General features: G+C 38.6%; 1 protein-coding gene across 1 annotated transcript in view; it reads right to left on the bottom strand.

The window, feature by feature from the left end:
• Nucleotides 1-17765, bottom strand: part of dicer1 (dicer 1, ribonuclease type III) — a 143639-nt gene that overhangs the window by 70391 nt on the left and 55483 nt on the right. Inside the window, exons 5-10 of the mRNA XM_059960942.1 lie at nucleotides 16689-16851; nucleotides 15931-16061; nucleotides 15580-15714; nucleotides 8676-8836; nucleotides 7636-7807; nucleotides 4521-4993 (exon numbers count right to left, since the gene is read on the bottom strand). Of these exons, the coding sequence (XP_059816925.1) occupies nucleotides 4521-4993; nucleotides 7636-7807; nucleotides 8676-8836; nucleotides 15580-15714; nucleotides 15931-16061; nucleotides 16689-16851 (1235 nt within the window). The remainder of the gene's footprint in view (nucleotides 1-4520; nucleotides 4994-7635; nucleotides 7808-8675; nucleotides 8837-15579; nucleotides 15715-15930; nucleotides 16062-16688; nucleotides 16852-17765) is intronic.

The following is a 17765-nucleotide window of genomic DNA, read 5'->3' as shown; positions in this document are numbered from 1 at the left end:
CTATTGTCTATTTTGTTGTCACTCTGGAACCTGAAGCTGCTTATTCCATCAGTGACTCCTGAGTACTGGCACACATCCTCCCAACTTCCCTTTCTTGAATTCCACAATCAATTCCTTGGTCTTGCTGACAGAGTGAGATTGTTATTGCAACACCACTCATTTAGCGATCTATCTCATCCTGTATGTCTTCTCATTACCACCTGAGATTCTGTCAACTATAGTAATGCCATGTGCAAATTTTCAGATGGTGTTTGAGCCATGCCTCGCCACAGAATCAGTGTAGACCAAGGATTTCCAACCTTTTTTTATGCCATGGAGCCTTACCATTAGCAGAGGGGTCATGGACACTGTTGGGAACCCCTAGAGCGGGGGTCGGCAACCTGCGGCTCCCGAGCCATTTGTGGCTCTTTCACCTCTGTGCTGCGGCTCCCTGTGGCTTTGGGAAATAATTGGTCAGTATTTAATTAAAATGTATTTTATGTTAGTTTGTTAGCTTTTGAAATGTAATTCTAAATTTGAAGATTATGGTGATCTTGTACAATCTAAGTGTGGCGACACATTTCCTGGCACATCCGAAACGGCTCACAATTAGCCAGCATTCAGGCTAAGGGAGATAGCCTACGGGGGTTTGTGAGTACGCGTCTTTTGCAGCATCTGCGTCCATGGGGGCTGGGTTGAGGGAGGCTTAAAAGCAAGGCTGTTAGTTCGAATAAAGTTATTCGACTGCAGTTTACTGACTGCGTGAGCACACCGCTACAACGTGTTTTTATCGCTATTAATATACGTCACCACTGCCAATACCTGACACCCGCCAGTGCGCGATTTCTTTAATTTTTCGATCCAAGGTAAGCCAACTATGGAGAATTCTAAAAAAAGAAAAGTGACTGAAGAAAACAGAACGTTTAATGATACGTGGACAGATTCATTTGCTTTCACTGTTGACGAGACTGGTTTACCGGTATGCTTAATATGCAATGAGAAACTAGCAAACAACAAAAAGTCAAATGTCGCAAGGCATTTCCAGAATAAACACGCAGCCTTTGCTCAAAAATATCCGGATGGAGATGAGAGAAAAAAAGCCGTTTCGGAACTGATGCGGAAGGTTGATCTGAGCAAAAATCATTTCCAGAAATGGATGAAGTCTGGAAAATCAACGACATATGCCATTTATATTGCCGCTCAGGAAATAGTCAGGCACGGGAAGCAGTTTACAGATGGTGAATATATAAAAGAATCTTTCATTAAGATTTCAGAACATCTATTCACGGACTTTAAAAACAAGAGTGAAATTGTGCAGAAAATCAGGGATATGCCCCTCTCTGCAAAGACTGTCAAAGACAGAACCATAAAAATGGCAGAAGACATCACAAGACAGCAAATTAAAGACATCAATTCAGCTGTGGCCTACTCGATTGCCTGTGACGAGTCTAAAGACAAAGGTGATATTGAACAAATAGCGTTGTTCTGCCGGTATGTAAACTCTGCCGGGCCACAGGAAGAACTGATTGAGTTGATACCTCTAAAAGACCAAACACGGGGGGAGGACATCTGTGAGGCTGTCTTGAATTGTTTAAGAGCCAAAGGAATAAAGACCACCCATCTGGTGTCAGTAGCTACTGATGGGGCGCCGAATATGACGGGAACGCACAAGGGATTTGTGGCTTTACTGCAGAAGTCGCTGGACAGAAAGCTGCTGACTTTTCACTGCATCTTGCACCAAGAGGCACTGTGCGCTCAAACATTTCCTCCGGAATGCACAGAAGTAATGGATGTTGTCATTCAGATTGTCAATAAAATAATGGCAAAAAGTTTAAATCACCGTCAATTCCGTTTGTTACTGGACGAGCTGGAAAGCGCATATTCTGATCTCCTGCTGCACAACAAAGTCCGGTGGCTGTCCAAAGGGGAGGTGCTGAAACGCTTTGTCGCGTGTCTGGAAGAAGTGAAAACTTTCCTGGGCAGCAAAGGGCTCAACTTTCCTGAGCTGGAACAGCCAGAGTGGCTGGAAAAGCTACACTTCATGGTAGACATGACAGCGCACCTGAACACGCTGAACACAGCTCTTCAACGGGGTAAGGACGTACAGCCCTGCACATGTTGGAGGATGTTTTGGCATTCGAGCGCAAGTTGACGTTGCTTGCCAGAGATTTACAGAAAGGCACATTGTCTCACTTCCACAATTTGAGAGAGTTCAAACAAGGTCACGACATGATAAATTCGGAGTATTTACATTCTGCAATCATCGCAATGCAAACATCGTTTGGGAAACGCTTCTGTGAGTTCAGAGAGGAAAAAAAACACATTATCTTTCCCGGTCACTCCCCTAAGCATCGATCCATCCCTACTGAATACGACTGCATTGTCAGGTGTGAGTCAACCTGAACAAGTATGATAAATATTTTAATTGCCTATTACTTTACGTATATTCATATGTTTTCATTGTTCAGTGAAATAGTCCTTTTATTTTTCAGGTTGACAGCTGGCTGACGTTATTTTTGGTTTGCTGCTGGTGGCAAATTTAAGTTTGGCGTTTTTCATAAATACAAGAAGAACTCAAATAGACATTGAGTATTTTACTTAAAAGTAACCTTCAACCCAACCTCTTTTTTTCGGAGTTCAAAATGTTTTTGTTGCATGCAGAAATGTAATTTCGTTTTCTCTGCAGGAGTTCATCAATTTCATAAATGCAACACATTGTATTTTGTTTATACATAGCATAAAGGCAAAACAAAACGTTGTATGCAGTGTTATTTCATTTTAAATGTCAAACGGGTTTTGCGGCTCCCAGTGTTTTCTTTTCTGTGGGAAACGGGTCCAAGTGGCTCTTTCAGTGGTAAAGGTTGCTGACCCCTGCCCTAGAGCAATGGGCTAAGCTCATATCCTTGAAGGATTCTCTGTTGATTGGGAGGGGGTCATTACTGATCTGCTCTGAACGTGGTTTCCCAATAAAGTTAAGGATTCAGTTGCAGAGTGAGGTACAGTGGCCCAGGTTTTGAAGCATTTTATTAGTACTGCGAGGATGATACGTTGAATGCTGAGCTGTAATTGATAAACAGCAACAGTACACATATTTCACTGTTGTCTATATAATATCCAGTGCCGATCCAGTGAGATTGTATCTGCTGTAGACCAGTTGTGGTGATAGGCAAATTGCAGTGGGTTCAGCTACCTGCTTAGGCAAACGTTAATTTTAGCCATGACCAACCTATCAAACCTCTTTCTCACAGTAGATGTGATAGTTATTGAGGCAGTTCGCCTTCACTTCTTGGGCACCGGTATAAATTTTGCTCTTTTGAAGTAGGTGGGAACATTTAAATACAGCAGTAAGAGACTGAAGATGTCCCTGAACACTCGCCAGTTAGTTGGCACAGGTCTTCAGTACCCTACAATTGGAGCCTGATGCCTTACGAGGGTTTCCCCTCTTGAAGGATGTTCAAATATAGAACAAGATTGTTATTATTACAGTTCCTCCAACAGCTTGCTTTTGCTGGATACAAAAAATGCACAAATGCCTTGCCTTTTAAATCCACTGTTGTGATAACATCGGAAATAGAACAAAATTAGGGAGCAACAGAATGTTGAGATTGGAGTCCCAGCTTAAAAGTAACATTATTAAAATATATATGTTACCATGTACTACCTTGAGATTAATTTTCTTGCAAGCATTATAGAAAAAGGTACAATGCAATTTTACAAAAAAAAAACAAAAAGCAATGTGTAAAAGACCATCTGTGCAAGTAAAAAAGTACTGAAAACATGAGTTGTACAAGTTGTAAGAAGTCTGAGGTGTAAAGGGTTGAAAGTGAGTTGGTAGGTTATAAAATCAGTTCAGAGCAGTGGTGATTGAAGTTTTCTGCACCGGTTCAGGAGGCTGATAGTTTTACAATAACAACTTTCTTTTTAATTAAAGAGCACAGTACAAGGACCTACTGTATTTCCCAGAGTTAGTATCTTGTACTCCACAGCACTGAGCCAGGGTTGAGTGGCCCATGCTACCAGGATCAAATGGTTCATTCTGCTAATGAGGCACACTGAAGTCACTGGATATAGTCCATGCCATGCACAGCATGCATTTGAAGTCATCTTTTGGTGATGTGGAAACATTTAGAAACACAGCACAAATTTAGCAGCTATTTGAATGAACTGAAGTTAGCAGAGATTTGTGTGGTGACACCTGCAGCACATCCGTGGGTGTGTGGCTGTTAACACAACTGATGTATTTCATTGTAAATTTCAATGTACATGCAATAAATCTGACTCTGAATCATTCTTGGGGGGGGGGGGGGGGAGGGTGATCTGTGGAATTTTGGGATCGATCAATGAATTCAGGATGGAACTAAGGGACTGAATGTTCTAGCTCAACCACACTTGGCAAGTAAAATCTATGGCAAAGTTTTGTACTATTAGTCATTTCACTCGTCTAATAAAATCACAGTGACTCTTCCCAAATGTTATTTCTAATTCACTCTTGCTATTCAGAACGCAACAGGCTATACACAAGATTTTCAACATGCTCTTACCTGTTTAGTACAACTGCTGTATAACGTCTCTCAACAAAAATGATCCCACAAAGTATGTTGGTGAAAGGGGATGGAAAGTTAGTGTCAGTCTTCTCTTTCTCTTCTGTTTCTTCATCCTCATCTTCATCTTCTGAATCACTCCATGACACATAATTGTCTTGGTTTCTGTTGTTGTACCATTCAACACTTTCAAACTGCTGCCGCTCAAAAGGTTTGTACTCATGCAAGATTTCCAACAGTTTGCTGACTTTTGGGGTCACATATTTCAGATCGAGAGCAGCAGGAGAGAAGTGTTCTTCACAGAGTGCATGAATCTTCCTTAAAAGAGTATCTGTAAACAAAAGGAACTTCCTGTTCAACTCCTCCTGTTCATGTTTTATGTACTTCTGGAGTTCCCTCACCATCATACCAGCTACTTTATCGGCACACCAAGGTCCCAGAACGGTTAAAACTGCACGGCAATCTACTAGTACCTATAGTGAACACAGAAACATAATTATTCATTGTGAAAACTGACAGAACCATTATTTCCTAAACTCTACAAAATAATTCAATTACATACATGTTGTACAAATTGTGACATATGGGCCACATAGAGACTGCTGGATATTTCTTTCTAGTCTGTCCAGAAGCTCACCAGGCATAAGAGTTGACTAATTGTCTCAAGTTTCTCCCATTGGAACTGAAAGTGTTCAAAATGCTTATTTATCTGAAAATAACAAGTCAACAATCATCTAACTTCCCAGCACCCACAAATTGCCGTCAGTGAGGGCACTGTTGAAATTATTGAATCTATGTGTGGATCTGCAGAAAGATGACTCAAGCTGATGCTGAAATATCTATCAACAGCAGACGGAACTTTCTCTTGAAGATGCACGGATCATGTAGAAACTGCTGCTGGTGATTAGACAAGGTGACAGAATGGTGTGATCTATTCTGTTGGCTGTACATTAATCGATGAGACGGGAAACAAATTCTTCAGCAGATGGTGAGGGCTGAGGCATGCTAAAGCGATGTGCGAAGATTTTACAAGCAATGCAATCATAATTACTTTACTGAAACACAGAATACAGAATCCCTTAAACCTGTTCACTAAGGGATGTAAAGTCAACTCCCCAAGCCAATACATTAAGGATGTCTGTTCAACATTCTTGGTCTATTTTCTTTGTTGACTTGACGTAATGCATCAAAGTTAGTGTAACGATCAAGGCAAGGGTGATTGAATGGCCACTGAGGAAGTGTAAGGAGAAGTGGGGTGGGGATGTAAAATCAAACTAACCAAATGGAACAGTGCTAGTTCCCATATTACTACATTGACTAAACAGTTACTATACAATGAAGCTGAGAGCTTCCATTTTGTTCAAAGTAGTCCTGGGAGATAAAATTACAAATTAATCACAAAGCATTACTATTTCATTTTTAAATAATTTTATAAGTTTGATTTAATTAAATAACATGTAAATCTGAAAGGCAGCTTATGATTTAAAGTAAACATTAAAATAAAAAATAGTATAGATAATGGAAATCTGCAACAAAAACTAAAAAGGTTCAAAGGTTCATTTATTATCAAAATATACAACTCTGAAATTCTCCAGATAGCCACGATGCCAAGAAATGGCAGTATGATCCATCAACTCCCAAATCCACCCCACCGCCACCACACACACAAAAAAAACAAACATAAATGGAACAAGCACTTCAACACTACCCCCCACACACAAAAAATAACATGAAAAACTGGGCGAAAAACAGTCTTAAAAATCCTATAAGACAAGGAAAAAAAGTCCATAGTCCATGTCCATACCCAAAATGCAGAAAACCTGGGTAACGTTGTCCAGACACAGTGGCAGCAGAGCGATCCCACAGCATCAAAAGACAGCCAGCACTCACCTTTGTCATTCACATCAATGTTTCAGTCTTGCTCTTCACTTTAATCAGTGAATAATGAAAGCTTTAATTGGTGAAATAGAGTCATACATTTGCTCATGCCTATCCTGCAGCCTTCTTGTCACAAAGTTTGCACACTCTGCTTGTCTCCCAGAATCCTCCTGGAGACTGCAGAGCACTGAAAAATCCAAATAATCTCCAAACTGCAAATCACATGCTCCAATAGATCCAGAATCACATTCAAGATGAAAAGCAGATGTAAAAGACATAAAAGAATTGAAATATATGGTTTCATGATCTATCTAGAAGACGCCGACCGTGGGAGCATTGTACACAGGCGCCATCTTGACCAAAAATGCTGAAAATACTGGCAATACTTAACAGGTCATCTGTAATTATTTGTACTTCAATAGATGCTGTTTCATCTGATAGACATTTCCAACAGCTTTTTAAAAAAAATCAGTATCCCGGATGGAACAAAATTTAAACTTGAGAGTATCAAGACCGATACAAGATTTAAAAGTGTTTTTAAGTTACGCTGGCAAATCACTTGTACCAAGATCTAAGAAACTGTGCAGGTTTGGTTGTAATCTAAACAGAAGCTATGCTGTTAATAATATTATATATTCACATAAATGACAAAAAGTCAATATCCAGCTAATATGGTTAAAATATTTTGCACACTTAGTGGATCTCAGAAGAAATCTGGGCATTCCCTATAAAATGCTGTGTATCACTAAAGTACACAAATTAAACTCTGAAAAACAAAAATAATAAAAAGGGATTGCCAACGACCCAAACAATTCAATTCCTTACGATAAATTTCATTTGGCTTGTTAAGGAGAGGTTTCCCAGGATATTATACCTTCATTATTAACAAAGTTAATAACAATCATGTAATGCAGAAGTAACAGCTCACACAACACTAATTCAGGACACAAAATAATGGCCTAGTTTGCATTCAGTTCTTCTGCCACCAACATTAACAAGGGTGATGCTTTTTAAATCAATGACACAAATCTATTTTCCTGATGAAATATGACTTCACCTTCAAATATGAATACTGTTTTCAGTGACTGTGCCTTTAATCCATTGGAAGCGATTTCAAACCAACACTTCACTGGAATCAGCTACGCTTCACTCAACATAGTTGTGAAAGAAATAATGTCTGAAAACTTGTCAGTGACAAATTTGCAAAAATAGATAATAGAAAAAGTATAAAACATACCTGCTTAGGGACTGAAGTTGGGCCTCGATCATCACAGTGTGCAGATACATTATTGAAGTCATTAATAAAATGAAGTGCTTCATCCAATTCTTTTAAAAGCTTTTTGTATAATCCACTTTTATCCTCATATGGGCCACAATCGAGCACAACTTCATGAGGCTGAGAAGAATACCTATAGCCAGAAGAGGAAGAGGATATATGAAGCATAAATGAAGTAAATGAAGGGATTCAGCACATTGCAGTAAATAAAGCAGCGAGAATAACCAACAAATGCTGGCCCTGCCAGCAGAATCCTTATCCTGGAGAAGTGAAATACAAGATAGTAAATTAATGGCAGAAACATAACAAATGGAATCTAATGAGGCCAACAGTAAAGGAAGAACAGGAAAGCAAAACTATTTCAATTGTGTAAGGGTAATGAGTGGTGACATGCAGAGTTGAGTGTCTTCATACAAGGAACAGATAGCAATAAGAACAAGCGCTGGAAACTTTTAGTATATCAGGTGGCATCTATGGAGAAAGAAACAGAGTTAGCATTTTAAGTTAATGGCCAACTAACTGCTTAGGACAAAACAAATTTGTGTCCAGATCACTGAACCGTTTTCATAAGTGGGTTGAAGTTTAGGATAAAAGTTTAGGTCAGGACTAATATTACCTCTCAAAAACAAATAATTCAGCTATCAGAACATGAAGGGCAACAAGACAGCATTGTAGATACACCTGGATTTGATCCTGACCTCCCGTGCTGTCTGAGTGAAGTTTTGCACATTCCTTTAGGTCTATGCAGATTTTTTTTCTGGGTGCTCTTGTTCCCTCCACATCCCAAACTCCTCCAAATTGGTTGTCAATTGGTTACCGTTATCCCTAGGGTTGGTGCATTGCAGAAGATTCTGGGGGAAGTTGCTGTGCATCTGAGGTGGTTTACCATTAATAAGTTGAGGGATCAGATTGATGTAATTGTTCTGAGAGCTAGCCTTCGATGTTACTATAAACATTCAATGGTATGAAAAAGATGAAAATATTAAGAGTTTACAACTTACTTGTCCAACACCACCAGGTCAGTGGCAGTTTCTGCACTGCTCCTGAGAATCTTTTCCAGCTTCAGGATCTTCTCCTCCAACTCAGAAGGATCACATTTCCCATTTAAAATGGAGGCAGTTAGTCCCAAGATACGAGGGCACGAGAGACTTTCTTCACACATCTAAAAATAAAATTAGAATGATCCTCTCAAAAAGAAAATTACCAGACTAAGTATTTGTTTAATTATCAAATGCAGAAGACAATCACCAGCTGTGAAGTTAAAAGTAATTGTGGGGAAAAACAATATGCTTGGGCCCTTATTCAAACAGATACTACTATGTGCCAAGAGACAGATACAGGACTTGATTGATGCATTATCTGGCCAGTGTGCCAGGCAAAGAAAGATAACTGGTTCAAGATACTGGAAGGAAAGGGAGAATGTACCCTCAGAAAGGAACCCTATGCATATTAAAATTTCTCAGGCATGCAGCCTGCACCAATGTTTTTCTTTAGTTATTTTCAGAAGATTATATGCTTTCCTATTCCAACAGCAAACTTCAATTTCTGTCGAACACATTCTTTCAGAATTGTATTTTACAAAATGGAATACAATAATAATAATAATCTGATCATTCCAGCTAACTTTTCCTGTGCACTGGGTCAGGTTCAAGGTAGTTACTTATTATCCCACAATTCCAATTATATTCAAACTGCTCAATATGACAATATTCCTATTCTGTAAATGAACTAAGGAAGCTGTAGCAACTATAAGCTTAACATTCCTACAGTAAGTCATACGAATCCCAAAATTAGATTACAAATGAGGTTTAAATAAAAGTACTTTAATAATGCAACAGTTTTATGGTAGGGTATTTTTGGAGTTACTTAATTTTTGATGCCAGCTGTGACTCAATGGGTAGCACCATCATTAAGTCTATGAGCTCTGGTTTCATGTTTTATCTCAATAACTTCAGCACAAAAAACTTAGGCTGATGTTTTGCACAGCACTAAGACAATGCTAAAGTGTCAGAAGTACTTGCATTCACTGAAATTTTAAAAATCAAGAGGGCTTGATTGAAATGTGCAATATCTTGAGAGGCTTGACAGGGTGGATGTGGAGAGGACTTTTCCTCTTGAATCTAGAATTAGAGGGTTACTGTTCAAAAATAAGTCACCCAGGTTCTGAAATTCTGGATCTTTGGAATACTTGCCCTCAAAGCACAGTGGGAGTCTGAATACATGTAAAACAGGGGTAGGACGATTCACGAACCTATTAAATGGTATTAAGCTCAAATGCTTAAGTGGTCTACTCCCAATTCATATGCTTGTATGTACTTGTAGGTGGGGCATTAAACCTAACAAAAAGATAGCCTTGCCTGCCCTTATAAGTGGCCACAAAAGCTCCTATGGCACTATTTCAAAGAGCACAGGAGTTTTCCTTCATACTCTAATATTTATTACACTATAAATGTAACTGTGGCATGGTAGTAAAGTGATTAGTGTAATGCTATTAAAGCACTAGCTGTAGGACCAAGGATTCAATTCCCACCGCTGTCTGCAAAGTTCTCCCCGTGACCGCACAGGTTTCCACCCACATTTCAAAGAGTACACTTAGGCTTAGTGAATTGTGGGCATGCTATGTTGGCATTGGAAGCATGGTGACACTTGCAGGCTGTCTAGCACATTCCTTGCTGATTTGATTTGACACAAACAAAACATTTCACTGTATGTAACTTTAACAACTTTGCTCCCCTTTAGGAATGCTGTGTAAATAAGTACTAGATTGCAAAACCACTTCATCGTCTATAAAGCTCTTTGGGATATTTAGGATGAAACCATGAAAGGTTTAAAACCATTAAATCTTTCTACTTTTGAAACTAGGTAGGTTAATATTGCAAAGACAAGTAATATAACCCAATCACACTGATGCCAACTTTTACAAAGTAATAAATAGTTAAAACAACATGTTCTGTATGTCAAAACTGCAACATTAGCAATTTTACAGATGACAGCAGTTAAGAGTGGCAAACCGTTTTAAGCATATGCCCCCAAATTGGCATAACCTTCCCAAAAATGATCTTGTGTGCCATGATAATTTTGAGAAGAAATTATCATTGATTAATGAATTAGCAACAATAATTATGGACAAAATTAAAAGGAAGAGTCCTGTTATTTATTTACACATATTCATTGTTGTGCTATCAATAAAAGTACTAGAAACATTGAAAAAGTGAAGTATTTTAGAAAATGTGTTGGAAAATTAATAGTGGATTCCAGATAATTGGGCCATTGGTTAATTGGGGCAGCCATTTATTTGGGACGTAATGCAGCTAAATAAGGACAGGAAATTATTGCCAGTTTTTAAAATAGCGTCAGCTGCGTATGTTTGTGTTCAAAGTACAGCAATTTTTGAAACCAGTAGTTGACGAGAAATATGCAGGAAGAAAATTTGAAACAGTTTTGCTCACCAGTTTCACTACTTGAACAATATAGGAATTATGAAGTATTTGGAAGTATCTCCAACCTTCTTGAATGTTACAATGAAAAAGAAGATTTAGATGATGCAATCACTGTAATGCACTTACGCTGATTTTGTTCATTTAGTCAATATAACCAAAGGGTGGTAATAGGGACAAGCTCCCACTACCTATTAAATGTTCCTAAAGGCGTGTGCCTCAAATAGCCTTTGACAACCAAGTCCAGTTCCTGGCCTTCATGCCTGGCTTAGCGACTAAGTCCGGCAGAGCCTTTTCTGTTGACAAAAGAAAGGGCAAAGGTGGGTTTTTGGCACTTTAAAACCAGTCGCTTCAGGCAGATGGGGCTCGTCAGCCATGGTTGGCAGCTCACCTCAGAGAAGGGAAACACTGATTTCAACCACTCCCTGCTTTGCGGCTATACCCACTCATGGGGAAGGCTTCGGGAGTAAACCCTGAGGGAAAAATCTGGAGCTGGAGTCCCTAAGGCAGTCCAACATTGAGTTCAATGCTGACTGGTAATTCCTGCGATGCTACTGGTACCAAACTGAATCGGTCTCTGCTTTTTAGTTTCATCAGATGCGTAGAGAGGGGGAGCTTGCTACATGGGCAACAGCTCGCTCTCCATATCGTACTACCCAGGCTTGTGTATCGAGACAGCTAAGACCACAATATTCATGGTCAACTCTGATCAACAGAGGCCCTCACCTCACTGTCAGTCAAAAGAACACAGAATTCCTCCATCGATAGCTATTAGGAAATGTGCTACATATGTATTGGTAGTATTATAATCTAATCTGTATATAATTTAAACATATCAAATTGTTACTCATTTAAACAGTAGTTTGTCTTTTTTTAATATATATTTTTTAACTATTTCCATGAACCTTCGACTTACAGGGCAGCTGCTTAATTGGGCCAAAATACACCGGTCCCGATGTCCCAATTAACTGGAATCACCGTATTAAATCTTTTAAAAAGGCAAATGAAAAATAACACTTCTAAATAGTGTTATTCTAACTACTTACTATTCAAATACTGATGTGTACAAGGCTGTGAGGATTTCAAAGTGTATTATTGAATGTTATGCATTTTTGTAACCATCTAGCTGGTGCCAAACCATGTAGGATGTTTACTGTAAAAACATTTCACTGCTCTTGGGATGTAAAGATAATATCACTCCCTTGGTAGTAAAGTTAATCATTATATCTATTTATTATGGGTGGGGGTTTAAATTGAAAGGCAGCACTGCATGCCACATGCCAACATGTGTGCCATAGGTTTACCACACCTTATAGCTATTGTCATTTCAAGATTTTTAAAAAATAAAATGAATACTGAATAAATTTTGGCATAATATACCATGTCATTAAAATTTTAGCATGCCGCCTGCTAGCAGCAAACGGATCAAAAATTTCCTAGTCAAAGATTACTGTTAAGTATATCTGAGTTAAAATGTCATTTTTAAATATTTAAATCATTTATGCTTTATCAGAGGAAACACAAGTCTCAGCAATTCTTGCCAGATGCAATAAAAATTTCAATAATTATTTCCATAGTCTCTCCACCCACAGGATTAGACAAATCAATCAAGTTGACAAGTTCAATAACACAAATGAACTCCATGTTTAACAAAGAGCAATAATGGCAAATGAAGCCCAGTCGTAAAGCTTGAAGTCTGAAAACTTGCTTGCATCGTGCCAAAAGAAGGCAAGCATAGAGAAAGTAAAAGAGAAACAGCTGCTACACTTCTTTTTGAACACAGGCAGCAACATGCAGATTCATGGGGCGAGTCCAGTCAGATTGAGAATGATACAAGTCTACACTGGTGCCGTGCAAGATGATACCCCTGCAACATATACCCCTGACTCAAATTCATTTAGTCAATTTGATTGCATGGCCATCAGAGAGCCCAAACTGAATGATTGGCAATGCTTTGTTTCTATCAGAATGTAAATTATACCATCTACACTGCAAGGTCGAGCACATCATTTAAGTATAAACAGTATTCATACATCACAAATAGAGAACCTAAGAAAAGCAATAATAATACAGCCCTTTAAAGTATTTGCTGAAATTTATGTAAAGTCCAAAAGGCAGAACTTGTCACGAAAGACTAAAGAATAAAGTGCATAGTAATGTTTCTCAAGTCAAATAATTGCTGGAAGATTGGAGGAATCAACAGGCAAAGCTATATGTGCTTAGACAAGCAATGAGGATGGTCCTAACAAAGACTGATCAGACTACAGGTAAGCAAATAACATATTTAAATTACCACACATTACTTGGATAATTGTAGAAGAATGCAAGGGAAGGTGTTTTTTAAAAAATTGTGATCAGTAGGCTTTCAGCCCAAAAAAAAGGCACTGCTGGATCCGGCTCTGTGGAATGAGATAACTAAATGAAGAGGAGAAAGAAATGCTGGCAGAAGTGGCAGACAAATGACAAAAGAATAGTGTGAACTGATACACTATTTCAGAAAGAATTAGGATAGACTAAACAAGGGTAGAAGGGTGTACAGGTTTCCCTGCTATCTGAAGGTAGAGCGTTCCTATGAAACCATTTGTAAGCCAAAATGTCAGAAAGCGAAGAAGAAATTACTATTAATTTATATGGGAAAAATTTTTGTACGTTCCCAGACCCAAAAAAAACCTACCAAATCAAACCAAATGACCCATAAAACCCAAAATACCACTTACATAGTAAAAGCAGGAATGATATGATAAATATACACCCTATATAAAGTAGAAATATTGTATATATGGTGTAGTTTCACTTATCAAAATCAGGAAGACAGCGAGCCAAAATCGATTTGGAGAGAAAAAAAAAATCGGTGCGTATACGCATGTGCACACAACTGCCCGCACAAGGCTTCTCGGGGTAGTCTTTCTCGGGGTAAACACATGTTTAAAGTGGGTGCCTTTTTTTTTTGTAAAAGCGAAAATCCTCTTTGGTTAGCGAAAACAGGTACTAATGTAGGTCTTTTGTAACAGCGAGCTGTCGTGAAGCGAACATTTGAAAAACAGGGGCCACCTGTAGCTAAATGTGCACATGGGTCCTCAAGTTGAGATTTCAAACGATATAATTGATTAGTACCCCTACAGGTGATGGAGTGCAATAAGTAAAGGCTTAGCTAGTCTTGGCTTGCTCCTGTTCTTTTCTTTTGTTTTTAATTTAACGGAAAGATAAAAGCAAATGTCATAATTCCCCTTTGTTTAGGTTCTGGCATGTATCACTATGGCTAATACACAACACAGAAAATCTAACTATTTCAGTACACAAATGTAATCAAAAGTGGAATTTCAAAAGCTTAGAACACTGAGGACACTAACAATATAAATATTGCAGTATCAGTCACTTTTATGTAGGAGGTACATAAAAATATGTATACAGTGCAAATACTATTGAGTCTCAGCTAGGGAAAATCTCTCAAACCCCTGTCAACTGGGCTCAGGCCTACCTTCTAGTGCTGACTCAGTGCAGACTGGCACACTTTCTCTGATCAGCATCAGGGGTTTCATAAGAAACAGATTTGTACATGCCCTCCACATCCATGCTGACCTTTCTTGTTCATCAAGACTTACCCCATTTACCTGCATTACAGCCTTGATGTCCCATACCTTGTCATTTGAAACACTAGCCTAAATGTTTACCTCCTCTAACAGTGAGTTCCACATATCAGTTAATCTGTGCAAAAAAACCTTGTGGTTCAAACCCTCTTTATTGAATCCTCCTTTTCACCTTAAACCAGCCTTAAGCCAATGCCCTATTTTTTAAAAAAAACACCCTTATCATTAGGAAAAAATTCCACCGACTCTATATATATGCATCCCTCTCCCCACTTTGCTCCAGTCTATCCAATCTCTCCTCACAGCTAAAGTACTTCAATCCAGGCAACATTCTGGTGAATCTGTCAAGTGTCACCACAGCCTTGGTAGAATCAGACAACCAGAACTTAGTCTCAGTGTTATGCAAACTTTCTCCAAGAAATGCTGGTTGTTAAGTCACAGTGAAGGGTGGATGTTGGGAGAATCAGGGGTGGTTCTATGAACAGAAATACAATTGAAAATCAGTTACAAAAACATAATAGATTGATGGGCTGACTTCAACATAACCAAATAATAAATATGAAAAACCTTCATATAAACTTTCCATTTTAACACCCTAGCACCTAGTTAAAAAGAAAACAATGCAAAACTACTACACAAAAATCACAAGGTATCACACAAAAATCAGTTGCAATTACAGCTCCAAATTGCAGTCAACTTCCTGACAAAATACAATTTAACCTTTAAATTTGATGTTCTAAAATCCTATATGGTATTCTTAATTGAATTACATGTACCCTTCTCTAGGAATCCACCACCAAATCCCAAGACTCCTGCATTTTCATCCATTTTCAATTCCTGGTGTTGAACATTGGGATATCTAAATGAGCATGATATCATACCTTCATAATTTCCTGATAGGGATGGTCTTTAATTGCAAGGTGACATTCATCGAACACCAGTAAGTTGATATTCGAGAGGAAAATGTAGCCTCGCTTCAATATGTACAAGAAGATGTGGCAAGTCATAACTAGCACCTGTCAAAATAGAACAAGGTTTGGGAATGTCAATCACAGTGCATTTTATACAAAAAATACCAAGTCTGGTCAAGTCTCTCACAATGCAAGACAAAATACACACATACAGAGCAAGATAGCAATTAACTGTATCCTTACTTTACTTTTAATAATGGGCAATAGACATTGGCTTTTCCAGTAACACTCCAATCCTGACATGAATAAGTATTTGATTACCTGCTGTCCGCTGAAGTGTTTATTCCATTCTTCCTTTGCCCATGACTCAACACTTTCCATAATAGAATATTCCCCCACCTTCAGATCGGAATGGGTCTTGACAGCTGCAGCGAGCTGAGCCACTGAGGATGCTAGAGGATGTAATGCTCTTAGTTACTCAGTGCAATCTTTCCAGAAACAAGTTATATCATCTCCATTTTAATTTCTTCACATACAGCAATATTAGCTATGTATGCTGGCGATCAGATTTATGGCAACTTTAACTTACAGATTATTTCAGTGGGCTTTCATATTAACCAAAGCCACTATCCAGGAAGGTCTTTGGTTTGACTGCAACCTGCAAGTCAGAAGTTGTGATTTACAAATGACTGCAGCATTCCAACATACCCATTTTCTCTGCTTATGGTCAGTGAGATACCCATGCCCGATCGTTATCCTTCGCTTTACATAATCATGTATCCCAAATGCTCCAGAGCTGATGTCAGTCAAGAATCAACCTCAAAGATACCTTCGGAAGCACAACTAGGCCAGACAGAGCAACGAAGATAGATTTACTTCTCTACAGCACATTAGGTAGGTTTCAGCTGTGGTAAGCATTACTAAAGCTTTTATTTAAAAAATATTAAACCAACATGCTCTAACCACTTTCTTTGGTTAACCATTTGAAAACAAAATGATTATTTTATCCACATAGAACTAAAAACAGACCATATAATGTGAAAGTTTACTGTTCAGGAAGTTAGAGTAGCTGTACTTACATGAACTAACTAAAAACACAGTCCGTGAGCCATTCTTGTTGAACTGTCCCCTGATCTGATGAGATAACTCCTTTGTGAGTAGCACTGCAATAAAAGTCTTCCCTGAGCCAGTATTTAAACAAACGATAGTATTGTGTTCCAAAGCTGCTTCTAGAAGTTCAACCTGTAAAAGATAGTAAATTGTGCAGCAAATTATAATAATGAAATACTGTTAAACTTCTCTCCATTCTCTACAGCAACTCCTCAGCTGATTTCCCATTCTATATTTAAGAGTGATACTATCTAAGTCAGAATCCTTTCAAGCACGTGGGCATGAACTTGAAGCTCTCATACCATCTCAAATGCTCCTTCACAAGTTTGAGCCAGGGAATGTCAAGTTACCAGGGGGTGCTACATTTATTTAAGAGTGCTTTGAGCACATCAATAAATCTGTACCCCTGTCCACCTGATAATCCCTTTCTGTAGCAGAGCCTGAAAAAAAGTTAATTCAGGAGTCTATTGTTGTGCTACAAGTGCTCACTGAAGCTAACTGACTGAATGTGGCTTCAAGGTAGGGAACCTTGGCCTGGGGAAGAATACAAGACAGATTCAACTTTATTTCTGGTAAATTTGAAGGATATTTGATTGCTGGAATACCTTTCAAAGGTCACAAGGTGTCAGCTATAAGTAGCTCATATCTGAGAAGCATACAGGAGGACATTATTTGCTGCCTGAAGATTAAACGTTTAGTGGTAGGGTTGAGATTCTGCCTTCAATTATCCTCTCCCACGACCCCTCCCCCCAACCAAAATCTACCAAACACTGTGTGAGCCACTGAAGATCGTAAATTTCATCACTGATGTTTACCTTCATTGAGGGAACTCCCAAAATATGGGAAGTAGCACATTTTTCCTATAGTCTTACCCTGGACATGTATTTTAACTAAATTGTCAGGAACTTTGGAACACTCTCCTCAAATGTCTGCTTGCTTAATTTCATTAAGCTTTGCTTCATTATGATCATCCAACTAACGATTTTAAATCAAGACAGTTCATGGCACCACAGTTGGCTCTGATGCACAGCAGTTGAGGGAAAAGT

This window comes from Hypanus sabinus, chromosome 2 (assembly GCF_030144855.1).
Source record: "Hypanus sabinus isolate sHypSab1 chromosome 2, sHypSab1.hap1, whole genome shotgun sequence".
Classification (NCBI taxonomy): domain Eukaryota; kingdom Metazoa; phylum Chordata; class Chondrichthyes; order Myliobatiformes; family Dasyatidae; genus Hypanus; species Hypanus sabinus.
This window is presented reverse-complemented; position numbering and strand designations above follow the sequence as displayed.